The 20,811-nt window shown below is 40.2% G+C and overlaps 1 protein-coding gene and 1 long non-coding RNA gene across 4 annotated transcripts in view; one reads left to right on the forward strand and one right to left on the reverse strand.

The window, feature by feature from the left end:
• The window catches only part of PTPN12 (protein tyrosine phosphatase non-receptor type 12), an 85,540-nt gene extending 79,969 nt beyond the window's left edge, over nucleotides 1–5,571 (reverse strand). The window contains exon 1 of one of the 3 annotated variants that reach the window (XM_043462946.1): nucleotides 5,112–5,571. In XM_043462946.1, coding sequence (XP_043318881.1) covers nucleotides 5,112–5,210 — 99 coding nt within the window. In that variant the 5' untranslated portion in view covers nucleotides 5,211–5,571. Of the gene's footprint in view, nucleotides 1–3,942; nucleotides 4,318–4,948; nucleotides 4,968–5,111 lie in introns of those variants that run through there. The other 2 variants (XM_043462949.1, XM_043462948.1) reach the window with 2 other exon arrangements.
• A 255-nt stretch (nucleotides 5,572–5,826) lies between these two features.
• The window catches only part of LOC122438270, a 72,137-nt gene continuing 57,152 nt past the window's right edge, over nucleotides 5,827–20,811 (forward strand). The window contains exons 1-2 of the long non-coding RNA XR_006268507.1: nucleotides 5,827–6,096; nucleotides 6,897–6,952. This is a non-coding gene — a long non-coding RNA (uncharacterized LOC122438270). The remainder of the gene's footprint in view (nucleotides 6,097–6,896; nucleotides 6,953–20,811) is intronic.

Below are 20,811 nucleotides of genomic sequence, written 5' to 3' on the forward strand. Positions count from 1 at the left end.
TACCATGCTAATACCACTGTTTCACTGGTTCTCAAAATATGGTCCAGAGATGGCCCACACCTAGACCATTTTAAAGAATCCACGAGGTTAAAACTCTTTTCTAAGTTATGCTTCCTCACCTGCAAATATACAAATGCACAGACTTTAGTACAATGTTTTTATCATTTTCATTCTCCTTAGGAGTGTACACTGGATTTTTCTAGAGGATACATGACACTTGATGCTGTGAAATATGACACTGCATCAGTGTGAATGCAATAGATACGAGAATCCAGATCTCTTCTATTAAGCCAGACAGTAAAAAAAAAATTTGCAAAAGTATAAAAATAATACTTCTTTCCACCAGCAATTTTTTCGAAAAATCATTTGTTATAAAATACAGTGTATGTATGGAATGGTTTTATCACCATTATTTTAAAGTAAATTATTTTTTAAAGTATCTTTTAATTTCTAATACAGTAAAAACAAACAAACCTACCTCTTTGGAGTCCTCAGTAATTTTGAGAATGTAAAAGACTCCTGAGATCAAAATGTGTGAGAACTGCTACATTAGTTATAGCAGATTATCTACCACTCTCTAAACATGCTCAACTCTAAAACCCCTATCCTTCGGCATGGAAATGCACCCTCCACTGCCTGCCAAATCCCAGCCAGGTCCAAAGGAACCTCGCTCAGATGCATTCTGGAGGATAAAAAAATCAGGTTTTGAAGTCAAGCAAGATACCTTACTTCTCAGACTGCGTTTCCTTTATCTCTAAAATTTAGGTTATAGCCACCTCATAAACAGCAGATATGTTAAATAAGACAGTGTAAAATGTATGGCACAGTGTTTAAAAAACAGAAGGGATAAAAAATGTTAATCTTCTTTCTACTTAATTTATAACATCACAAACACTACTGTAGTAAGATAAAAACAATATAACAATTATTTAATCATTACAAAGCAAGCAAATTGGTTGCTTTGAGCAGTTCTTCCAAGATTACTATTCGTAGAGCAGATGGTTTTATATAATAAATTCCTTGAATGCATAACTACTAAGGTACTTCTGCAGTGACCTGTGATTGATAAATTTAGATTAAAATATCAGTTAGTCTAAATGGCATTTTAACTGAGGAATGCTTGCTATAATGCCTGTTTAGCCTTAAAAAAAATCCATAAATCTTCTCCTCCATGTTTCACAAAAGTACTGTAATTCACACCTCTGCTGCATCCTGTTTTTGAAATACTCCACTGACTCTACTTACTAAAGTATTGTTTTTATCTTCATAAGTACAACGAGAATGGGTTTTTAAACTGAAACTGCCATACTGATTTGCAGCTTTACTGTCATCTTTTACAATTTTTAAATATACAAGTGTCTAGTGTATATCACATAAACTTTAGCCTGATTATAATAAATTTACTTCTTGTTTCAATACTTTAATTATGCATGACAAAGCTTTAAAAAGCAAAATAAAATTACTGAAAAACGAAAGCCTAGACATCTCTTTCTCCTTCTATCTCATCTTCTTTTTTCTTCTATCTCTAGTTATATTTAACTGACTACATAAGTCAACCATTTGAGAATACTGAAGACAGCACGATCGTTTGTTAGATGAAGATCCTAAATATCAGTCCCATATTTCAGTCTTGTGAAGTAGGCAGCATTTATCTTCTTTCAAAGTTGAGAAAACTTGGTCAATTCATTTTCTTGCAAGTGGCCAAGGTCAGAAAACTAACCAATGGCAGAGATGGCAGTAAAACCCACACATGTCAAACATAAATGGGCATCACCCTATGTACATAGTTACTTCTCATGATCACTATCTGCAATTTCATAAAGATGACAAGTTGAGATAGTTGTGATCAAGTTCTGGATCTGACACAGATTATTGGTTTAACCATCAACTTAAAATCATTTTGGTGCTGTAGTTTACACCATCTCAATACCTTAGTATTCTCTTTCACAGGACGGGGCACACAAAAGGCCAATGCCAGGAAGAGACAACTCACAGAATAACGACAGGCAGAAAAGTCTCTACCTTTACTAGTCATCGAGATATTCAAATTAAAACAACATACTATTTTTCAACCTCGAATTATCAAAGATCCAAGATTATTATATGAATACTCATATGTTACCGTTAGTTGTAAAAAGTGATACAACTTGAAAAAGTTATGCATTTACATGTATCAGATATTTACATCCTTTTATCTAGTACTTCCAACACCACTGGAAGATATGCAATAATTCAAAATAAAGAAATTCTATGCTCAAGTTCTCCACAGAATTATGACACATAATAGCAGAAAATCAGCAGCCTAAACTTTCAACTATAAGAAAATGATTAAGCTATCTGACAGTGGCTAGGTGAAATATTGTATAGCCACTTAAAATTATTTTTACAAAGGAAAAAACACCTAAATATTAAGTTGGAAAAAACCCTAAGAATATTAAATGGCACATGTAGTATGGTCACAGAGAAGCAATAAAGACATTAACAAAGATAGCCTCTGGGTGATGGGTTATAAGAAGACTGAACAGAATAATGGAAAGGAAAGACCAGTATGAATGCCTATTCCACTTGCCTAAAAGTAAGGGATTCTTAATTAATTACTGTTCTAGAATTTCCAAATTTGAAACAATGAACATTATCACTTTATAACTCAATAGGGTTATAACAGCTAGATTATCCCTTAGGCTCAGTTCTCAAATGCTAAAAATTTAAAAATGCATTTTTAACCCATGTCAGAATTTAAGAATAACAGAAGAGTTTATTATTAGAAGAATCTATTAGCCTATATATTTTCTTTTTGTGGCAGAAGGGACAAAGTTTTCCTCCAGCTTTCTAGTCAAGAGAAAAAGAGGCATCAACTAGCAGACTTAATTATAGCTATTGCTTATCAAGTCACAGAATAAAAAAAGCAAGCACTGTAAAAGAACAGCCTTAGTCATCAAATCTTAAACGCAGAATCACCTAGCTCTCCCTAGGTATTAGGGAAGAAAAAGGAAACTCATTTAGTCCTGGAGAAATGAAATCTCCAATAGGAATCCCTGACTCATCCCCAAAGCATGAACCCGAAGGCTACTTCCCCTGTACAGGAGTTCAGAGACTGGGCACTTGTCCTGACAGCCTGCATCACCAAACAATGCCCTTTCCTGACAGGATATGCCCAAAGAGAACAAGAGGACCAACATGCCAAGTGGACAGGGGTCACACACCTCTCTTTCCACAACCAAAGTAAGACTGTATAAAACTAGTTTTAAACATTTTACATCTAAGTATATATTTTCTTTTATGTTTGCTAGCAAGTAATAAAAGGGGGACTCTGTCCAATTACTGTGATATCGTTTCAAAGATACCTAACACATTCAAAATTCCCAATAGGAAGAAGGAAACGTCTTCTTTAACTTTTTCAGAAAAAAGGGTAATTTGGGGGGAAAAAAATACATGGGCTAAGTATCAGGAGGAAATGTTTAAAATAAACCATAAATTATTTAATCAACATTTTTTACACTTTCAAAAGATATTAACAAAACCAAACTCCTATCTTCTATTATTGGTTTAGGGAGGCGAGAATCACAAAGCTCAACTATACTGTTATGCCACTGAGTAAAGTTAAGGGTTAAGAATTTTAACGCTAAAGTTTTACTAGACCGAAGTCTCTTTAAAATGTGAAAAGTATTTCGTATTTCAGTGCGAAAAGTCATTTCACCTGCACCTTGTAAACAATTAAACTGCACTTTGAAACAAAAACTACCAATGTTTGCGACTCATTTTTATACACATTAACTGTGTATCCTTTTCACAATCCAGAATTTCAGAGTTAGGTGACTACTCCCGAAGGTGAATCTTGCCCAGAAGCAAAATTTTCCCTAGCTTATTTCCCATTTCCAAACACCGCCAAGACTAAGGAGCAACCACTTCCCAAAGTCCCACTTCCTTTTCCATTCCCCAGACCTCCAGGGTTTCCAACGCCCCAGTCTTGCGCAATATCCGTAGGAGCAGCGCCGCAACCACCGCCTCCTAAACCGAGAAACAACCCTAAAGGGAACATTGTCCAGCAGAAAAATAAAGGAGGGGGGGTGGCAACGGAGGAAGTCGACTTCTGGTCCCACGCCTTCGGATCTGACCCCCTCGTAGTGATGGCTCGAGAGCAATTCCACGACCAAGACTTTTAACCTCCTCTCCAGCCCGCCAGTACAAGCAAAGGGCGGGAGGGGGAGGGGGATGTCGGAAGGGGGGTGGGGAGACTACGAAGGTTATCTCCCAGTTCAGGGCTTCAGCCCGTACAGTCGCCTCCGCCCCACCAGGACTATTGTTCCCAAGTTCCCCACCCCCACCCCGGATAGGAAGTGATAGTCACATCCCCTCCGCCTTCGGCAGTATCCCCTAGGGAGTCTGAAGTAGGCTTCCTTCAGGATAACCACGCACCCTCCACCCCCACGCCCTGCCTCTACGCACACTTACCCCTCAACCTCAAATCACGTTGACCCCCTACACCATCTAAAACCTGGGTCTCAAGAGACAGGAGACAGGACGGCAGTAAATGGAAATCGAACATACCACGAGATTTCCTATGGACTATCCTTTCTCTTGCATTGGAGATACTGCGAACCCAGAAAGAGCAAAAAGTCCTACCTTGCCCTCTTTTGAGACCAGCTTGAGCAAAGGGACCCCACGAGTTAAATGCAACCTTAATAGCCCCGTTCCTCAGTCCGGCGCTATCCGCTCTCCTTCCTGCCTCGACCCTCCCAGGAGGAGCAGACTGGATGGGGAGATGAGAAGAGCCCACCGGCCTGCGCCTCATTCGCCTCCCGCTCCCAGCCCGAGAAACAATAGGTGGTCGCGGGCGGCGGCGCTGAGTGCGGGCTTGGCCAGCGGCCTCTGTCTTCGCGTCCAAGACGCGGGTGGAAGGGGCCGCGATCGCAGGACGAGAGGAAAGGAGGACGAGGGGCGATCTCACCTCCCAGCCTCCGAATCCACCCCGGCCCTTGGGGTTGGCGCGCGCCCCCTCCGCCCGTCTCCTTACAGCCGCACACAAAGCGCTGGCGGCCGGGCCGGGCGGGCGAGGCGGCAGTAGGCTCGGATGCCGGTGAGAGGAGGCAACAGCAAGGGGAGGGACTCACCATGAAGTCCCGGGCGAAGTTGTCCTCCCCATTGTGGTCCGGACTCTTCATGGCCTGGACCCTCTGGATGAATTTCCTCAGGATCTCCACTTGCTCCATCCTCCCGCGTCCCCCCGGCTGCGGTCGCTGGCCCCCCCGCCGCCCGCCCGCCCGGCGCAGAGCCCGCTCAGTCTTCCCCAGCTCGCCCCCACTACCCGTCCCGTCTTTCCCGACCCCTGACGCTCCCTGCTCCTCCCTACCGCCCAAGGCAGCGGCGGCACCGGCGGCACCGGCCCGGCTCTCGATCCTACAACTTCCAGGAGCAGCCACTCTCCCACAGTAGTAGCCGAGCCGCAGCGGCTAGCGCCAACCCCAACCCCCAGCTTGCTCCATCCTCCTTCCCCGCCCTGCTCCTGCTCCGTCGGAGACGCAGCCACCGCCTTAGGAACACGGCTCTCCGATCGCCCTGCCCCCCCAACCCCTTCCCGGTTCCTCCTTCCCTCCCTCCCGACTAGCAACCGCAGCCGCCACTCTCCACGGGCGCGCCCCCGCCGCCACCCAGACGCGCGGCCCCGCGCAGCGGCTAGATCCCCGGGGCTACGCCGAGCTGAGCCGCGCCCGCTTGCCACGCCCCCAAGCCCGCCCCGCCGGTCCTAGCCGGGCTAGGAGTGGCTGGAAGGCGCTTCAGCCGTCAGCTGGGAGGCTTGACCTCATTTCCGGGGCGTGATTCCGCCACAGCAGTTTGCAGGTCTTAAGAGAGGTGGTTGGAGGGAATTCGACTCCGCCGGGCAGACCCTAGTCAGGTGGAGTAGGACTTGAGTTGGAAACTGCGGTCTCCCCGCCTTTTTGTGGAAAAAGCACATTTCTAGACTGCTTTCGCGCCGCCGCTAGCTGTGGGCTGGGACTGCAAGTCCCGGCCGGCAAGAGTCCAGGAGTAGGGGCGGGAGAGGGCGGCGGTGGGAAGAGAGGCATGCTGGGAACTGTAGTGTCTTCTCGTTCGCAGCAGGTACGTCTTCATCTTAATGTTGACGGCAATTAGATCTTGGCACTTTGGGCAATGGCTACGGCCAAGAGAAACGAAGCGCTTCTTCAGTGAGAGGACTTTTTTGCTTTTTTGAAAATCAGTCTAAAACCTGGTGAATGAGCGCCTGAGATTCACAGTGTGTCCTAATACATACCACACATGTTTGCTGAATTGGAGAGAATTTGTCTCGCCTTTAGATTCGGAGCAACTCAGAACTGAATAATAATTTTATTATATAAATTATATAATTTATATAATATAAATTATATAAATAATAACTGAAAAATAATAATTTTTACCATAGAATGCATCTTTGTAAGTCTTCTAGTAATCAAAGAAGTCTGTCCTAGTCTCATTCACCATTTTACAATGAAAGTGTTTGCTCATGGTCCCCCAGTATATTCTTAGCAGAGCCCAAGCTAGAACTCAGATCCTTTTTATCTCACCCGCACCATGTTACCTCTCACTAAGGAGCGTAAACGTGATAATGTGACTGAAGTGGAAGACCTGATCCATGAACTTCTCTAGGTCACTTTCTTTTTTTCACTATACCCACAAACAACGCTTTTTCCAGATAAGATTGGTTAGGCAATTCGGTTAAAATAAATATCAGTAGCAAGCCCCGTTTCCCAGATGAGTGTTTAGAAGCACCGTGGAATTTAATAATAAACTTGAAGAAAACAGGTGTGAGTAGCAAGATCCAATTTCCTATTTGTTTTAAAGAAAAATATTTCTTTTTAAAATAATACAACTGATACATACCAATCTACTCTTCTTCTCAGAAAGAACCACTTCCAGATGTGTCCTTCCAAATGTCTTCCTGTGCATTTGGATACAGGTATGTGCATATAAAAAGATACAGTTTTGTCCTATATTTAAAAAAAGAGTTCCCTTAGAGGAATAGTTTAATTTCTGAGGTGAGCTTTTCAAACAAGGATCTGGAGTATTTTAATCAGATTATTGAGACTCACTGGATATGAGGAAAGATTAAGATCTGGATTCGCTCATCCACCAGTATAGCTCACTGTAGGGTACCCTTTTCCCCTAGAACTAGGCAAGAAATTAGACTGTGAGCAGAGAAATGGGCAGATGATCAGGACTGCCTCTACTTTTGATATGTCAGAAGAATGTGCAAATCAGATTGATAAAGACTATATGCTGGACAAACTATATCAGTCTAGTGACAGTGGGGTGGAAAGTGTTAACTTGTTTGAGTTATCCAGCCCTATTTTGGCTGATGGTTTTGCTGGGGCTTTTTTGTTTTTGTTTTTAATTTTTCTTATTACAAGTTTCTCTCTCTCTCTCGCAACACGAGTGTCTCCAGATCTCAACAGCTACCTTTGGCATCTCATGTAGGTTAGGGAAAGCTAAAGTACCCTTATGGATTTCAGGTCTTTCTGGCCATGTATGAGTAAGTTGTGAGGTAATAAGGGGAGAGAATGGAATGAACACTTTTGGGAGGCAATACATGACACAACAAAAGCTGAAACTAAGATCATAGCACTGCAATTACAGAGACTCAGAAGGAGGTGAGAGAGAATGAAAGAACTCACAGAACTCAGTGACTGATTTAGTGGGCAAAAAAGAAGGTGAAATTTTAAAATAACTAAAATTGCCAGATTAGAAGAGATCAGAAAGTTTGACAGAACACGAGGCTGTGCATGGTATGGACAAATGGAGACTTTTGCACAGATGGTGTGAGAAACTGGCACACCATCTTTGGAAGCAGTTTGCCCTTGTGTGTGTGTGTGTGTGTGTGTGAGTTGCTCAGTGGTCTCTGCAACCGCATACCCCATTAACTATAGCCTGTGAGACACCTGTCCATGGAATTCTCCAGGCAAGAATACTGGAATAGGTTGCCATTCCTTTCTTCAGGGGATCTTCCCAACCCAGGGGTCAAACCCAGGTCTTTCATGTTGCAGGCAGATTCTTTCCCATCTCAACAACCAGAAAAGCCCAATTTGGCCATGTGTGTGAGTGTGTTAGTCACTCACTCATGTCCTACTCTTTGCAACCCCTTGGACTGTAGCCCACCAGGCTCCTCTGTCCATGGGATTCTCCAAGCAAGAATACTGGAGTGGGTTGCCATTTACTTCTCCAGGGGATCTTTACAACTCAAGGATCAAACCCATAAATGTATCAAAATGAAAATGTCATGCATACTTTGACTAAAAAATTTGTTGATAATATTTAGAGCTGTGTACAAGCATATGTACTTTATACAGGCTTATTTGTAATGGCAAGAGTGAAAACAGTGTACCTGCCTATCAAAAGAGCACTGGTTAAAAAAAAATGGCATATTTAAGTTCTATGAAGCCATTAAAAAATGAAAAAAATAGTCTGTGTTGAGGTCAAATAGGTTTCAGAATCTGCTTATTAAGTGAGAAAAGCTTGGCACACATTGCGTTCATGTTATTCCTCTATTTATGTAAAATGGAATGTGGATAAAATATGAATAAAATGCTTGAACATGCATAGAATTTTTCCAAAATATACTTCAAAAACTGTTAGCTATGATTGCCTCTAGGAGGACCTTGAGAATCTTTGGTAGAAAGGATACAACTTCCAATGAGCATACTCTGTTATATTCTGAGTATTTTAGGATGTGTGTGCATTACTTTTCAAACAAAGTTAAATCTATTTAATTAAAAAATGTTTAGACTTTCAGTCTAGGCAATAGGAAGAATGGCAGTATCTTTAATAGAAACACACAAAAAAGGAGGAAGCACATCTTGTCTGGGTGATGTTTTAAAATGGCACAAGCTGTTTCAGAATATCCACCTACTTATACCACAGTTCCCAAGGAATGTGACTGCTCTACTCATCCACAGCCAAGGATTTGGGCGCTTGACCCAGGTTAACCAACCCATGTTGACTGGCCAGCAGCCTTGACCTGATGTAGGAATGTGATCTGGGAGTGTCTGTTCTCACTGTTGAGAACTGGAACTTAAAACCTAGAGAGAGTAAGTCATTGAGCTCAAGGGCAGAAGCTGAATGCCCTGGGGTAGAATTAGGGGTTTGACAAAGCCTGTGAGAAGAGTAGGAAGTACGGAGAATCCGGTTAGTCAAGAAAGGAGCATGAAGTAAGCATACAGAAATAGTAAAGATGTCACCTTACACGCGTGTGTAAGAGGGGAGAGAGGGGGAGAATCTCTGGGACAGCTTAATTTCCTTGCACTTTCTAAGGCAGGTTCTGTTAACATTTATTCCAGTGGTCAATTCTGCTTTTCCTGAAATACAGTAGGGCAGTAATAAAGATCATGGGCTCTAAAATGAGAGAGATGAAGATTCAAAAGCCCATTACATTTCTTAACTCAGGGAAAATCACTTAACCTTGACTTTAAGCCTTAGTTTCATCTTCTAGAAATGCTAGCTGGTGCAGTCTTAACACGATGTGTTTCAGAATTAGCGTACTACGCCTCATACTTACTTATAGAAAACACAAAATAAGAACTGGTTAAAAAAAAAAAAAAGAACTGGTTAAACAAAGAAGGGAACAACAGAGGGTGAGATGATTGGAGGGCATCACCGACTGGATGGATATAAGTTTGAGCAAGCTCTGGGAGTTGGTGATGGACAGGGAAGCCTGGCGTGCTGCAGTTCGTGAGGTCGCAAAGAGTTTGGACACAACTGAGCGACTGAACTGAACTGAAAGAAAGATTTAATGATTTCCAGATCTTTTACTTTTTTGCCCCAACCTCTCTTCTTTGGCTCTTTCCCTACTCAATAGTAACCTTCACTGTGGGTAAATATGTGAGGGGTGAGAAGAAAGCCAAATAATGTTTTAAAAGATCTCCCTTAGTACTTTTGTGAAGATTTTAGTGGGAGTTTAAAACTAATAATCTGAAAGAGAGTTCAGGATTATATATCTATTTCATATTCATAGTGTTCCTTCCCCTTCTAGCTCAGGTGGAAGTAATGCTTTATATCTATATAGAAATTTAAACTTTTGTCATGTTGTTATGTCTGTTCTCATAAAAACTGCCCTTGTTATAGCTTTCATAGTTGTAGCTCTATGTGAGTTCTGGTTTTTTTCTATTACCTGGGAAGTTATTTGGCATCTCTGATTCATTAATAGATGAAAAACTGAATAAAACATGGGAGTGAACCTGAGTAGCTCATGTGAAAAACAAATGTCAGGTGCATGACCAGAAGCCACAGGTCCTGAGTTTCCAGCTTGTTGCATAAAAGCACTGAGTCACAGTGCTTTTATACCTGGTATAAGTGAAACTACAGATAAAGAATCAAACCCATTCCTAAGAGTCTCCTAAAGTAGCACTTCTAATATTAACCTTTCATTTCATGCTCCAGTCCTCAGTCTTCTCTCTACTCTCAAACTTAAGGACTAGTAGCTGATAAGTTATGGGAGCATGGATAAGAAAGAAGAGAGGGAAATTCTTCTCTACTTTATTTCTGGTATTCTTTACTCCCCCATCCCTAGACTTAGTTATAGCAACAAAGCTCTTTACATCTTTTTTTTTCTTTTTTCATTGAACTGGGTCTTCATTGCTGCATGCAGTCTTTCTCTAGTTGTCGCAAGCAACTCTCTAGTTGAGGTGTGTGAATTTCTCACTGTGGTGGCTTCTCTTGTTGCAGAACATGGGCTCTAGGTGCACTTCACTTGTCGTGGCGCACAGTTTAGTTGCTCTGCAGCATGTGGGATATTCCCAGACCAGGGAGCAAATCCATGTTCCCTGCATCGGTGAGCGGATTCTTAACCATTGGACCACCAGGGAAGTCCTATGTTCACCATTTTTTAACATGTGAGTTTATTATTGAAATAAGAAATTCAGTTTATAGGGAACTGGATGCAAAAGGAGCATATCTTCTTTAGTCTATAGTAGAATAAGACTTTTAGAAGAAAGGCATATAAAAGTGGAAAGAAATTTGGAAAGGATGGAATTTTTAAATAAAATGCATTTCTAAAGTTATGTGTCAAGAGGTTTTGTTTTTTTTTTTAATATTGTACTCCTTGTTTATTCTCATAACTCTGCCCTAAAGTAAGCAAGCTGGATAATATCATCTCTATCCTTATTTATACATTAGAATACTAGTAAGGATGCCTAAGCTTAAAGAAATGAAATGATTTGCCCAAAATCATATAGATGGCAGAAATGAAATCAAAACCCTGATGATTCTCAACTCTCTTGAAGCTTCAGTGTTACGCAACAAAGGCTGAATAGGATAACAATAAATGCTAACTACAGTTCAGTTCAGTTCAGTCGCTCAGTCGTGTCTGACTCTTTGTGACCCCATGAATCTCAGCACGCCAGGCCTCCCTGTCCATCACAAACTCCCGGAGTTTACTCAAACTCATGCCCATCAAGTCGGTGATGCCATACAGCCATCTCATCCTCTGTCGTCCCCTTCTCCTCCTGCCCCCAATCCCTCCCAGCATCAGGGTCTTTTCCAGTGAGTCAACTCTTCGCATGAGGTGGCTAAAGTACTGGAGTTTCAGCTTCAGCATCAGTCCTTCCAATGAACAGCCAGGACTGATCTCCTTTAGGATGGACTGGTTGGATCTCCTTGCAGTCCAAGGGACTCTCAAGAGTCTTCTCCAACATCACAGTTCAAAAGCATCAATTTTTCGACACTCAGCTTTCTTCACAGTCCAACTCTCACATTCATACATGACCACTGGAAAAACCATAGCCTTGACCAGACAGACCTTTGTTGGCAAAATAGTGTCTCTGCTTTTTAATATGCTGTCTAGGTTGGTCATAACTTTCCTTCCAAGGAGTAAGCGTCTTTTAATTTCATGGCTGCAGTTACTATCTCCAGTGATTTTGGAGCCCCCAAAAATAAAGTCTGACACTGTTTCCACTGTCTCCCCATCTATTTCCCATGAGGTGATGGGACCAGATGCCATGATCTTAGTTTTCTGAATACTGAGCTTTAAGCCAACTTTTTCACTCTCCTCTTTCACTTTCATCAAGAGGCTTTTTAGTTCCTCTTCACTTTCTGCCATAAGGGTGGTGTCATCTGCATATCTGAGATTATTGATATTTCTCCTGGCAATATTGATTCCAGCTTGTGCTTCTTCCAGACCAGCGTTTCTCATGATGTACTCTGCATATAAGTTAAATAAGCAGGGTGACAATATACTGCCTTGAGGTACTCCTTTTCCTATTTGGAACCAGTCTGATCCTTTCACATGATGACTTTTAGTTCCTGTATTCAGGAATGGGTTGTTAACAAGGACTGTAACATATGACTGCACCATGTATAAAATCCATCCAGTATATTGGTTGGACTCAGGTTCAACTGTCAGCAAAAAGCCACAAAATAAAACAGGCAAAAAAATCCCTTTTATTCAGTGACTGCTGTTATTTTAAATTAAAGATAAATTGTGGACAGAAACAGAGAAATACTGTATTATTTCACTTATATATGGAATCTAAAACAAATTCATAGAAAAAGAGTTCATACTTGTGGTTACCAGAGGCAGAGGTGTGGGGAGGGGAGACTAGAGAAAGTATTCAAACTATATAAACTTCCAGTTATTACATAAATAAGTATAGAGATATGCTATGCAATATGATGACTGTAGTTAACACTTTGATGATATATAGGAAAATTGTAGAAAGAAGAGTAAATCCTAAGAGTTCTCATCACAAGGAGAAACACTATTTTCTTTTTCTTTTTATTGTATTTATGAGATGATGGATGTTAGCTAAACCTTGTGGTAATCATTTCACAATATATATAAATCAGACTATCATGCTGTACACCTTAAACCTACACAGTGATTCATGTCAACTATTTCTCAATAAAACTAGAAAAAATAAATAGTGATTCCACTTATATATGAGGTATCTAAAATTGTCAAATTCATAGAAACATAAACTAGAATGGTGGTTACCTGAGTCTAGGAGTAGGGGGAAGGGCAGTTGTTTATTGGGTTTAAGTTTTGATTTGCAAGATTTTAACAACAATGTAAATATACCTAATATCACTGAACTGTACACTTTAAAGTGTTTTACTGTCTCCTGGAGGGAAGAGACACTTTATATATACTTAGTACCCTGATCTTTATGTCTCTTGGCACCAGTTGGGTGTCTGCTGTCTGGGATGTCTCTTCATTGCCTGGCTCTGATAGCCAGGAAGCTTGCATTTCTGGGTCCCATGGCACTGTGGCAATTCTTTGGCAAGTTATACCCGCAAGGCACTGTACAGAGTATAGACTGAGACACACCCCCCAGCATTTCTGTGAAGGAGGCCTCTTTGTTTATTTTGGATTTTCAGTCTGAGGAGCAGTCTTCAGGTTTGGCCACACTTTGTGGCATGTAGATCTGCCGTCAAGAAACATAGGCCTTGCCTTGTCATGCCATCTGGGCTGTTTCCCTGTGCCTTGCTTCAGTTAATCAGTATCATCCAGCAAAGACTTCATACACTTGTCTGGAGCCCTGATATTTGCAAGTGCCACCTAGGGACCCCTTCAGATCATCTGGTTATGGTGGCCAGTGGGACTTACACTTGTGGTCCTACAGGACTGTATACATTTGCATACATTTAAAAACTGATACTTGAATGTCTCACTTCCAAACAGCCTAAATCGAGGTGCTGAGATCTTCCACTTTGGGACACTGGAAGATCTTGTCACATACTTAACAACTGGGACCTATTAGAAATATAAGAAGTCTGCTTGGTCAAGCACAAAGATTTGAGAGATAGGCAAGAGGAAATGAAACAGCAAATTTCATCTCCTACTTGAGGCCACACCTTCAAGACTGGGAGAGATGGTTTCATCTGCTATTAGAAACCAACACACAGAGTCACGCAAAATGAAGAAACAAAGGAATATGTTCCAAATGAAAGAAAAAAATGAACCCTCAGGAAAACAAAACATTAATGAAGTGGAGATAAGTAGTTTTTATGATAAAGAGTTGAAATTAATGGTTATAAAGGTGCTCTCTGATCTGGAGAGAACACAGTGAAAATGTAACAAAGAGATGGCAAATGTAAGAAAGTACCAAAAAAGGTCACAGAGCAAAGAATCCAATGACTGAGCTGAAAAATACACTAGCTGGGTTTAAGAGCAGACTAGATGAAGCAGGAAAAAAGATCAGTCAACTCAAAGATAGAGCAGTGAAACTCACCCAATCAGAGAAGCACAGTGAATATAGCTTAAGGAACTAATGGTACATCAAACAGACTAACATTTGTATCATTGAGCTCCCAAAGGAGAAGAGAGAAAGGGGCAGAAATCTTATTTGAAGAAATAATGGCTAAATAGTTCTCTAACCTGAGGAAGGAAACAGACATTTAAATCCAGAAATCCCAGCGTTCCAAATGAGGGGAAATCAAGAGGCCCACATACCAAGACATGCTATACTTTAAATGTCAAAAATAAAGTAAAGACTTGCTGCTGCTGCTAAGTCACTTCAGTCATGTCCAACTCTGTGCGACCCCATAGACGGCAGCCCAACCAGGCTCCCATGTCCCTGGGATTCTCCAGGCAAGAACACTTGAGTGGGTTGCCATTTCCTTCTCCAAAAAATAAAGGTTAGAGAATCTTAAAAGTAGCAAGAGAAAACTAACTTGCTACACACAAGGAAACCCCCGTAAGACTTCCCAGAGTTTTCAACAAAAACTTTGCAGGCTATAAAGGAATGGCACAATATATTCAAAGTGCTGAAAGAAAAATACTTCTAACCAAGAATATTATACATAGCAGCAGAGCTCACTCAGAAGTGAAGGAGAGAGAAAGCGTTTTCCATATGTGCAAAAGCTAGAGTTCATCACCATTAAACTGGTCTTAAAATAAATACCAGTGGAAATTCTTTGAGCTAAAAAGAAAGGGTGCTAATTAATAACAAGAGCACATGAAAATAAATCTCACTGGAAAGGCAAATATATAGTAAAGATAGTGAATTAATCACTTATAAAGCTAGTGTGAAGGTTAAAAGACAAAAGTAGTAAAAAAAAATTAGTTACAAGGGATATGCAAGAGAAAAAGATGTAAAATGTGACATCAAAAACATTAAAATGTGGTGGGAGAAGTAATAACAAGCTTAACAGTTGGATCAAACTTAAGTTATTTTTACTTAGAATTTTATAGATTAAAGTTGTTATATATAAGCTTCATGGTAACCACAAAGCAAAAATCTTGAGTAAATACACAAAAGATAAACAGAAATGAATATAAACATACCATTAAAGAAATTTAACCTACAGTCAAAGAGAGCAGGAGAAGAATAAAGGCACAGAAAGGAACTACAAAAACAGTCAGAAAATAATTTACAAAATGGCACTAAACACATATCTTTCAATAATTACTTTGAAAATGGACTAAATGCTCCAATCAAAAGACTGAATGGCTAAATGTATTTTTTCTTTTTTTAAAGATCCATCTATATACTCTACAAAAGACTCACTTTAAATGTTGAGAATCACACAGACTGAAAGTGAAGGTATATTTTCCATGCAAATGAAAGCCAAAAGTAAGGTGAAATAGCTATGCTTATATCAGACAAAATAGAATTTAAAACAAAGAATGTGATAAGAGACAAAGAAAGACATTACATAATGATAAAGGGTCAATCCAACAGAAAGATAAAACATTTTATAAATATTTATGCACCAAGCATAGGTCACCTAAATTTTGGAAGCAAATATTAGCATAGCTAAAGGGAGAAATATATAGTACAATAATAGTAGGTGACTTTAGTATCCCACTTACATCAATGGATAAATCTTTGAGACAAAACATCAATAAATAAACACCTTGACCTTGAACAGCATACTAGACCTGATAGACTTAACAGGTGTTTACATATGATCTGTATTCCATCCAAAAGCAACAGAATACATTCTTCTCAAGTGCACGTGGAATACTTTCTAATATCGATCATATATTAGGGCACGAAGCAAGTCTTGATACATTTAAGAGGACTGAAATCATATCAAGCATCTTCTCCAACCACAATGGTATGAAAGTGAAAGTGTTAGTTGCTCAGTCATATGCAACTCTTTGCAACCTCATGCACTATAGCCCACCAGGCTCCTTTGTGGCATTTCCTAGGGAAGTATACTGGAGTGGGTTCCCATTCCCTTCTCCAGGGGATCTCGAACCCAGGTCTTCTGCATTGTATGCAGTTCTTTACCATTTGAGCAACCAGGGAAGCCCTTGAAACTAGAATAAATAACATGAAGAAAACTGGAAGACTTGCAAAAATGTGGAGGTTAAACAACATGCTACTGAACAACCGAAGGGTCAAAGAAGAAATTAAAAAATATATAAAAATATACCTTGAGACAAATGAAAATGGAAAAAGAATATACCAAAATTTATAGGGTGCAGCAAGAGTAGTTCTAAAATGGCAGTTCAAAGCAATAAATGCCTTTCTCAAGAATTAAGAAAGTCTTAAACAACCTAACTTTAGTTTTTTTTCTTTTTCATTATGGTTTATTATAGCATATTCAATATAGTTCCCAGTGCTATACAGTAGGACCTTATTATTCATCCATTCTATATGTAATGGTTTGCATCTGCTAATCCCAAACTCCCATCCATCCCTACACCACTCCCCCATCCCATTGGCAACCACAAATTTGTTCTTTATATCTATGAGCCTCTTTCTGTTTCACAGTGCAAGGGAAAGTCACTCAGTCATGTCTGACTCTTTGCGACCCCATGGCAATACAGTCCTGGAATTCTGCAAGCCAGTATACTGAAGTGGATAGCCTTTTCCTCCTCTAGAGGATCTTCCCAACCCAGGGATTGAACCCAGGTCTCCCGCATTGCAGGCAGATTCTCTACCAGTTGAGCCACGAGAGAAGCCCAAGACTACTGGGGTGGGTAGCCTATTCCTTCTCCAGGGGATCTTCCCGACCCAGGAATTGAACCAGGGACTCCTGCATTGCAGGTGGATTCTTTACCAACTGAGCTATGAGGGAAGCCCTGCCCTTCTGAAATCTAAAATATGACACAAATGAACTTGTGTCATATTTTAGATTTCAGATATAAGTAATATGGTAGTTGTCAAACAACATAATCTACACTTCAAGGAATTAGAAAAAGAAGAATGAACAAAGCTCAAAGTTAGTAGAAGGAAGGAAATACAATTAGAGCAGGAGTAAATTAAAATGAGACTAAAAAGACAATAGAAGGAGATGGGAGGGAGGTTCAGAAGGAAAGGGATATATGTATAGCTATGGCTGATGCTGATTCATGTTGAGGTTTAATAGAAAACAACAAAATTCTGTAGCGTGATTATCCTTTAATTAACAAATAAATAAATTAAAAAAATAGAAAAGATCAATGAAATGAAGAGCTGGTTATTTGAAAAGATAAACAAAATTGAGAAGTTCTTAGAGACTTGCCAAGAAAAAAAAGACTCAAAATCAGAAATGAAAGAGGAGGTAATATGATCAATACCACAGAAACAGAGTGGATTATCAGTTCAGTTCAGTTCAGTCGTGTCCGACTCTTTGCAACCTCATAGACTGCAGCACAACAGGCCTCCCTGTCCATCACCAACTTCCAGAGTTTACTCAAAGTCATGTCCATCTAGTCAGTGATGCCATCCAACCATCTCATCCTCTGTCGACCCCTCTCCTCCCGCCTTCACTCTTTCCCAGCATCAGGGTCTTTTTCAAATGAGTCAGCTCTTCACATTGGGCGGCCAAAGTATTGGAGTTTCAGTTACAACATCAGTCCTTCCAATGAACACCCAGGACTGATCTCCTTTAGGATGGACTGGTTGGATCTCCTTGCAGTCCAAGGGACTCTCAAGAGTCTTCTCCAGCACCACTATTCAAAAGCATCAGTTTTTCGGCACTCAGCTTTCTTTATAGTCCAACTCTCACATCCATACATGACTACTGGAAAAACCATAGCCTTGACTAGACGGACCTTTGTTGGCAAAATAGTGTCTCTGCTTTTTAATATGCTGTCTAGGTTGGTCATAACTTTCCTTCCAAGGAGTAAGTGTCTTTTCATTTCATGGCTGTAATTACCATCCACAGTGATTTTGGAGCTCAAAAAAATAAAGTCTGACACTCTTTCCACTGTTTCCCCATCTATTTCCCATGAAGTGATGGGACCAGATGTCATGATCTTAGTTTTCTGAATGTTGAGCTTTAAGCCAACTTTTTCACACTCCTCTTTCACTTTCATCAAGAGACTCTTTAGTTCTTCTTCACTTTCTGCCATAAGGGTGGTGTCATCTGCATATCTGAGGTCATTGATATTCCTCACTGAAATCTTGATTCCAGCTTGTGCTTCATCCAGCCCAGCATTACCAATGATGTACTCTGCATATAAGTCAAATAAGCAGGGTGACAGTATGCAGCCTTGATGTACTCCTTTCCTGATTTGGAACCAGTCTGTTGTTCCATGTCCAGTTCCAACTGTTGCTTCCTGACCTGCATACAGATTTCTCAAGAGGCGGGTCAGGTGGTCTGGTATTCCCATCTCTTTCAGAATTTTCCACAGCCTGTTGTGATCCACACAGTCAGAGGCTTTGGCATAGTCAATAAAGCAGAAATAGATGTTTTTCTGGAACTCTCTTGCTTTTTCAATGATCCAGTGGATGTTGGCAATTTGATCTCTGGTTCCTCTGCCTTTTCTAAAACCAGCTTGAACATCGGAAGTTCACAGTTCACATACTGTTGAAGCCTGGCTTGGAGAATTTTGAGGATTAGTTTGCTAGCGTGTGCGATGAGTGCAGTTGTGCAGTAGTTGTGCCTTCTTTCGCATTGCATTTCTTTGGGATTGGAATGAAAACTGACCTTTTCCAGTCCCGTGACCACTGCTGAATTTTCCAAATTTGCTGGCATATTGACTGCAGCACTTTCACAGCATCATCTTTTAGAATTGATATAGCTCAACTGGAATTCCATTACCTCCATTAGCTTTGTGTGTAGTGATGCTTCCTAAGGCCCACTTGACTTTGCATTCCAGGTTGTCTGGCTCTAGGTGAGTGATCACACCATCGTGATTATCTGGGTCATGAAGATCTTTTTTGCACAATTCTTCTGTGTATTCTTGCCACCTCTTCTTAATATCTTCTGCTTCTGTTAGGCCCATATTATTTCTGTCCTTTATTGTGCCCATCTTTGCATCAAATATTCCCTTGGTATCTCTAATTTTCTTGAAGAGATCTCTAGTCTTTCCCATTCTATTGTTTTCCTCTATTTCTTTGCATAGATCATAAAAGTGAAAAAGTGAAAGTGTTAGTTGCTCAGTTGTGTCTGACTCTTTGCAACACTGCCAAGCTCCTCTGTCCATGGGATTCTTCAGTCAAGAATACTGGATTGGGTTGCCATTCCCTTCTCCAGAAGCCTACACACACACACAAGTGGAATCACACAGTATTTGTCTTTGTGACTGATTTGTATATAATACAGCACATTTTCTTTATTCATTCATCTAAGGACTGGGCTGTTTCTACCTTTGGCCATTGTGAGTGGTGCTGCTGTGAACATGTGTGTACGTGTATGTAGAGCAATATTGCTGGGTCATATGGTACTTCTGTGTTCAACTTTCTGAGGAACCACTAACCTATTTTCTACAGTGGCTGCACCTTTTTATATTCTCACCAGCAATGTACAAGGGTTCCAATTTCTCCTTATCCTTGCCAACACTTGCTATTTTCCTTAAAAATATTTTTTTCTTTTGCTAATTTCTAGTGATCTTAGTGGGTTTGAAGTGGTACCTTGTGGTTTGATTTGCATTTTCCAAAGATCATCGATGTTGAGCATCTTTTCTTACGCTTTTTGATTATTCGTATATCTTCTTTGAAAGCATGTCTGTTCATGTCTTTTGTTCACTTTTTAGTTATATTCTTTGTCTTTGCACTGTTGAGTGATAGCAGTTCTTTCTGTCTTATAGTTACTAGACCCCTATCAGGTATATATGAGTTGCAGATATTTTTTCCCATCCCATGGGTTGTCTTTTTCCTTGGGTTTTAAAACACTAAAACACTGCTCTCTGCTACTTCCATCCTATCTCTTTTTCAATTTTGAATACCTAATATATTGTTAGTCACTGTTTTAGGTACTAGCGGTAAAAATACAACTATTGTTTACTCTCTTCACACACTTTTTTTTTTCCTTCACTGTCTGTTGTTTTTCTCTTAATGCCTTAGTGTGAGCATTTTCTGGAGTTATGTTACTTTCTCTGTGGAGGCTTCTTGCCCCTTTTTTTGTCCCCGATAAAGCGTATTTAACCTTCAGGGCCCAGTCTAAACATCAGTCCTCTGGGAAGATTCTGTGATTTCACCAGGAATAATTAATCACTCCTTCTTTGATCCTATAGCACTGTATACATTTAAAACAATATTCTAGTCTTTACATTGTTTCATAACTGTTTATTTATATCTCTGGGATGTGAGCTCTTTAACATAGAGATCTTATCCTCATAATTAATAAATTTCTCCCAAGCTCCAGTAGAAGTCGGACACATAGAGGTTATTCAATAAATACTAAGTTATCGGACCCTTCTTTTTTTAAACTTTTCATTATGAAAAATTTTAAATTTATTAAAAAAGACAATAGTGAGATGAATTACTGTTACTTATCTGTCAGCTTTGACAATTATCAGCCTGTGACCAGTCTCATCTCGTCTACTTCCCTTCCATTCCCTCTCTCCAGTGAATTATTTTGAAGCAAACCTCAGAAATCATTTCAGTCAAAAATGCTTTTCTGATATTTTTAAAGGGAATGTTTAAATATTAAATATAAAACTTTAGT

The sequence above is a fragment of the Cervus canadensis genome, chromosome 3, assembly GCF_019320065.1.
Source record: "Cervus canadensis isolate Bull #8, Minnesota chromosome 3, ASM1932006v1, whole genome shotgun sequence".
Lineage (NCBI taxonomy): Eukaryota > Metazoa > Chordata > Mammalia > Artiodactyla > Cervidae > Cervus > Cervus canadensis.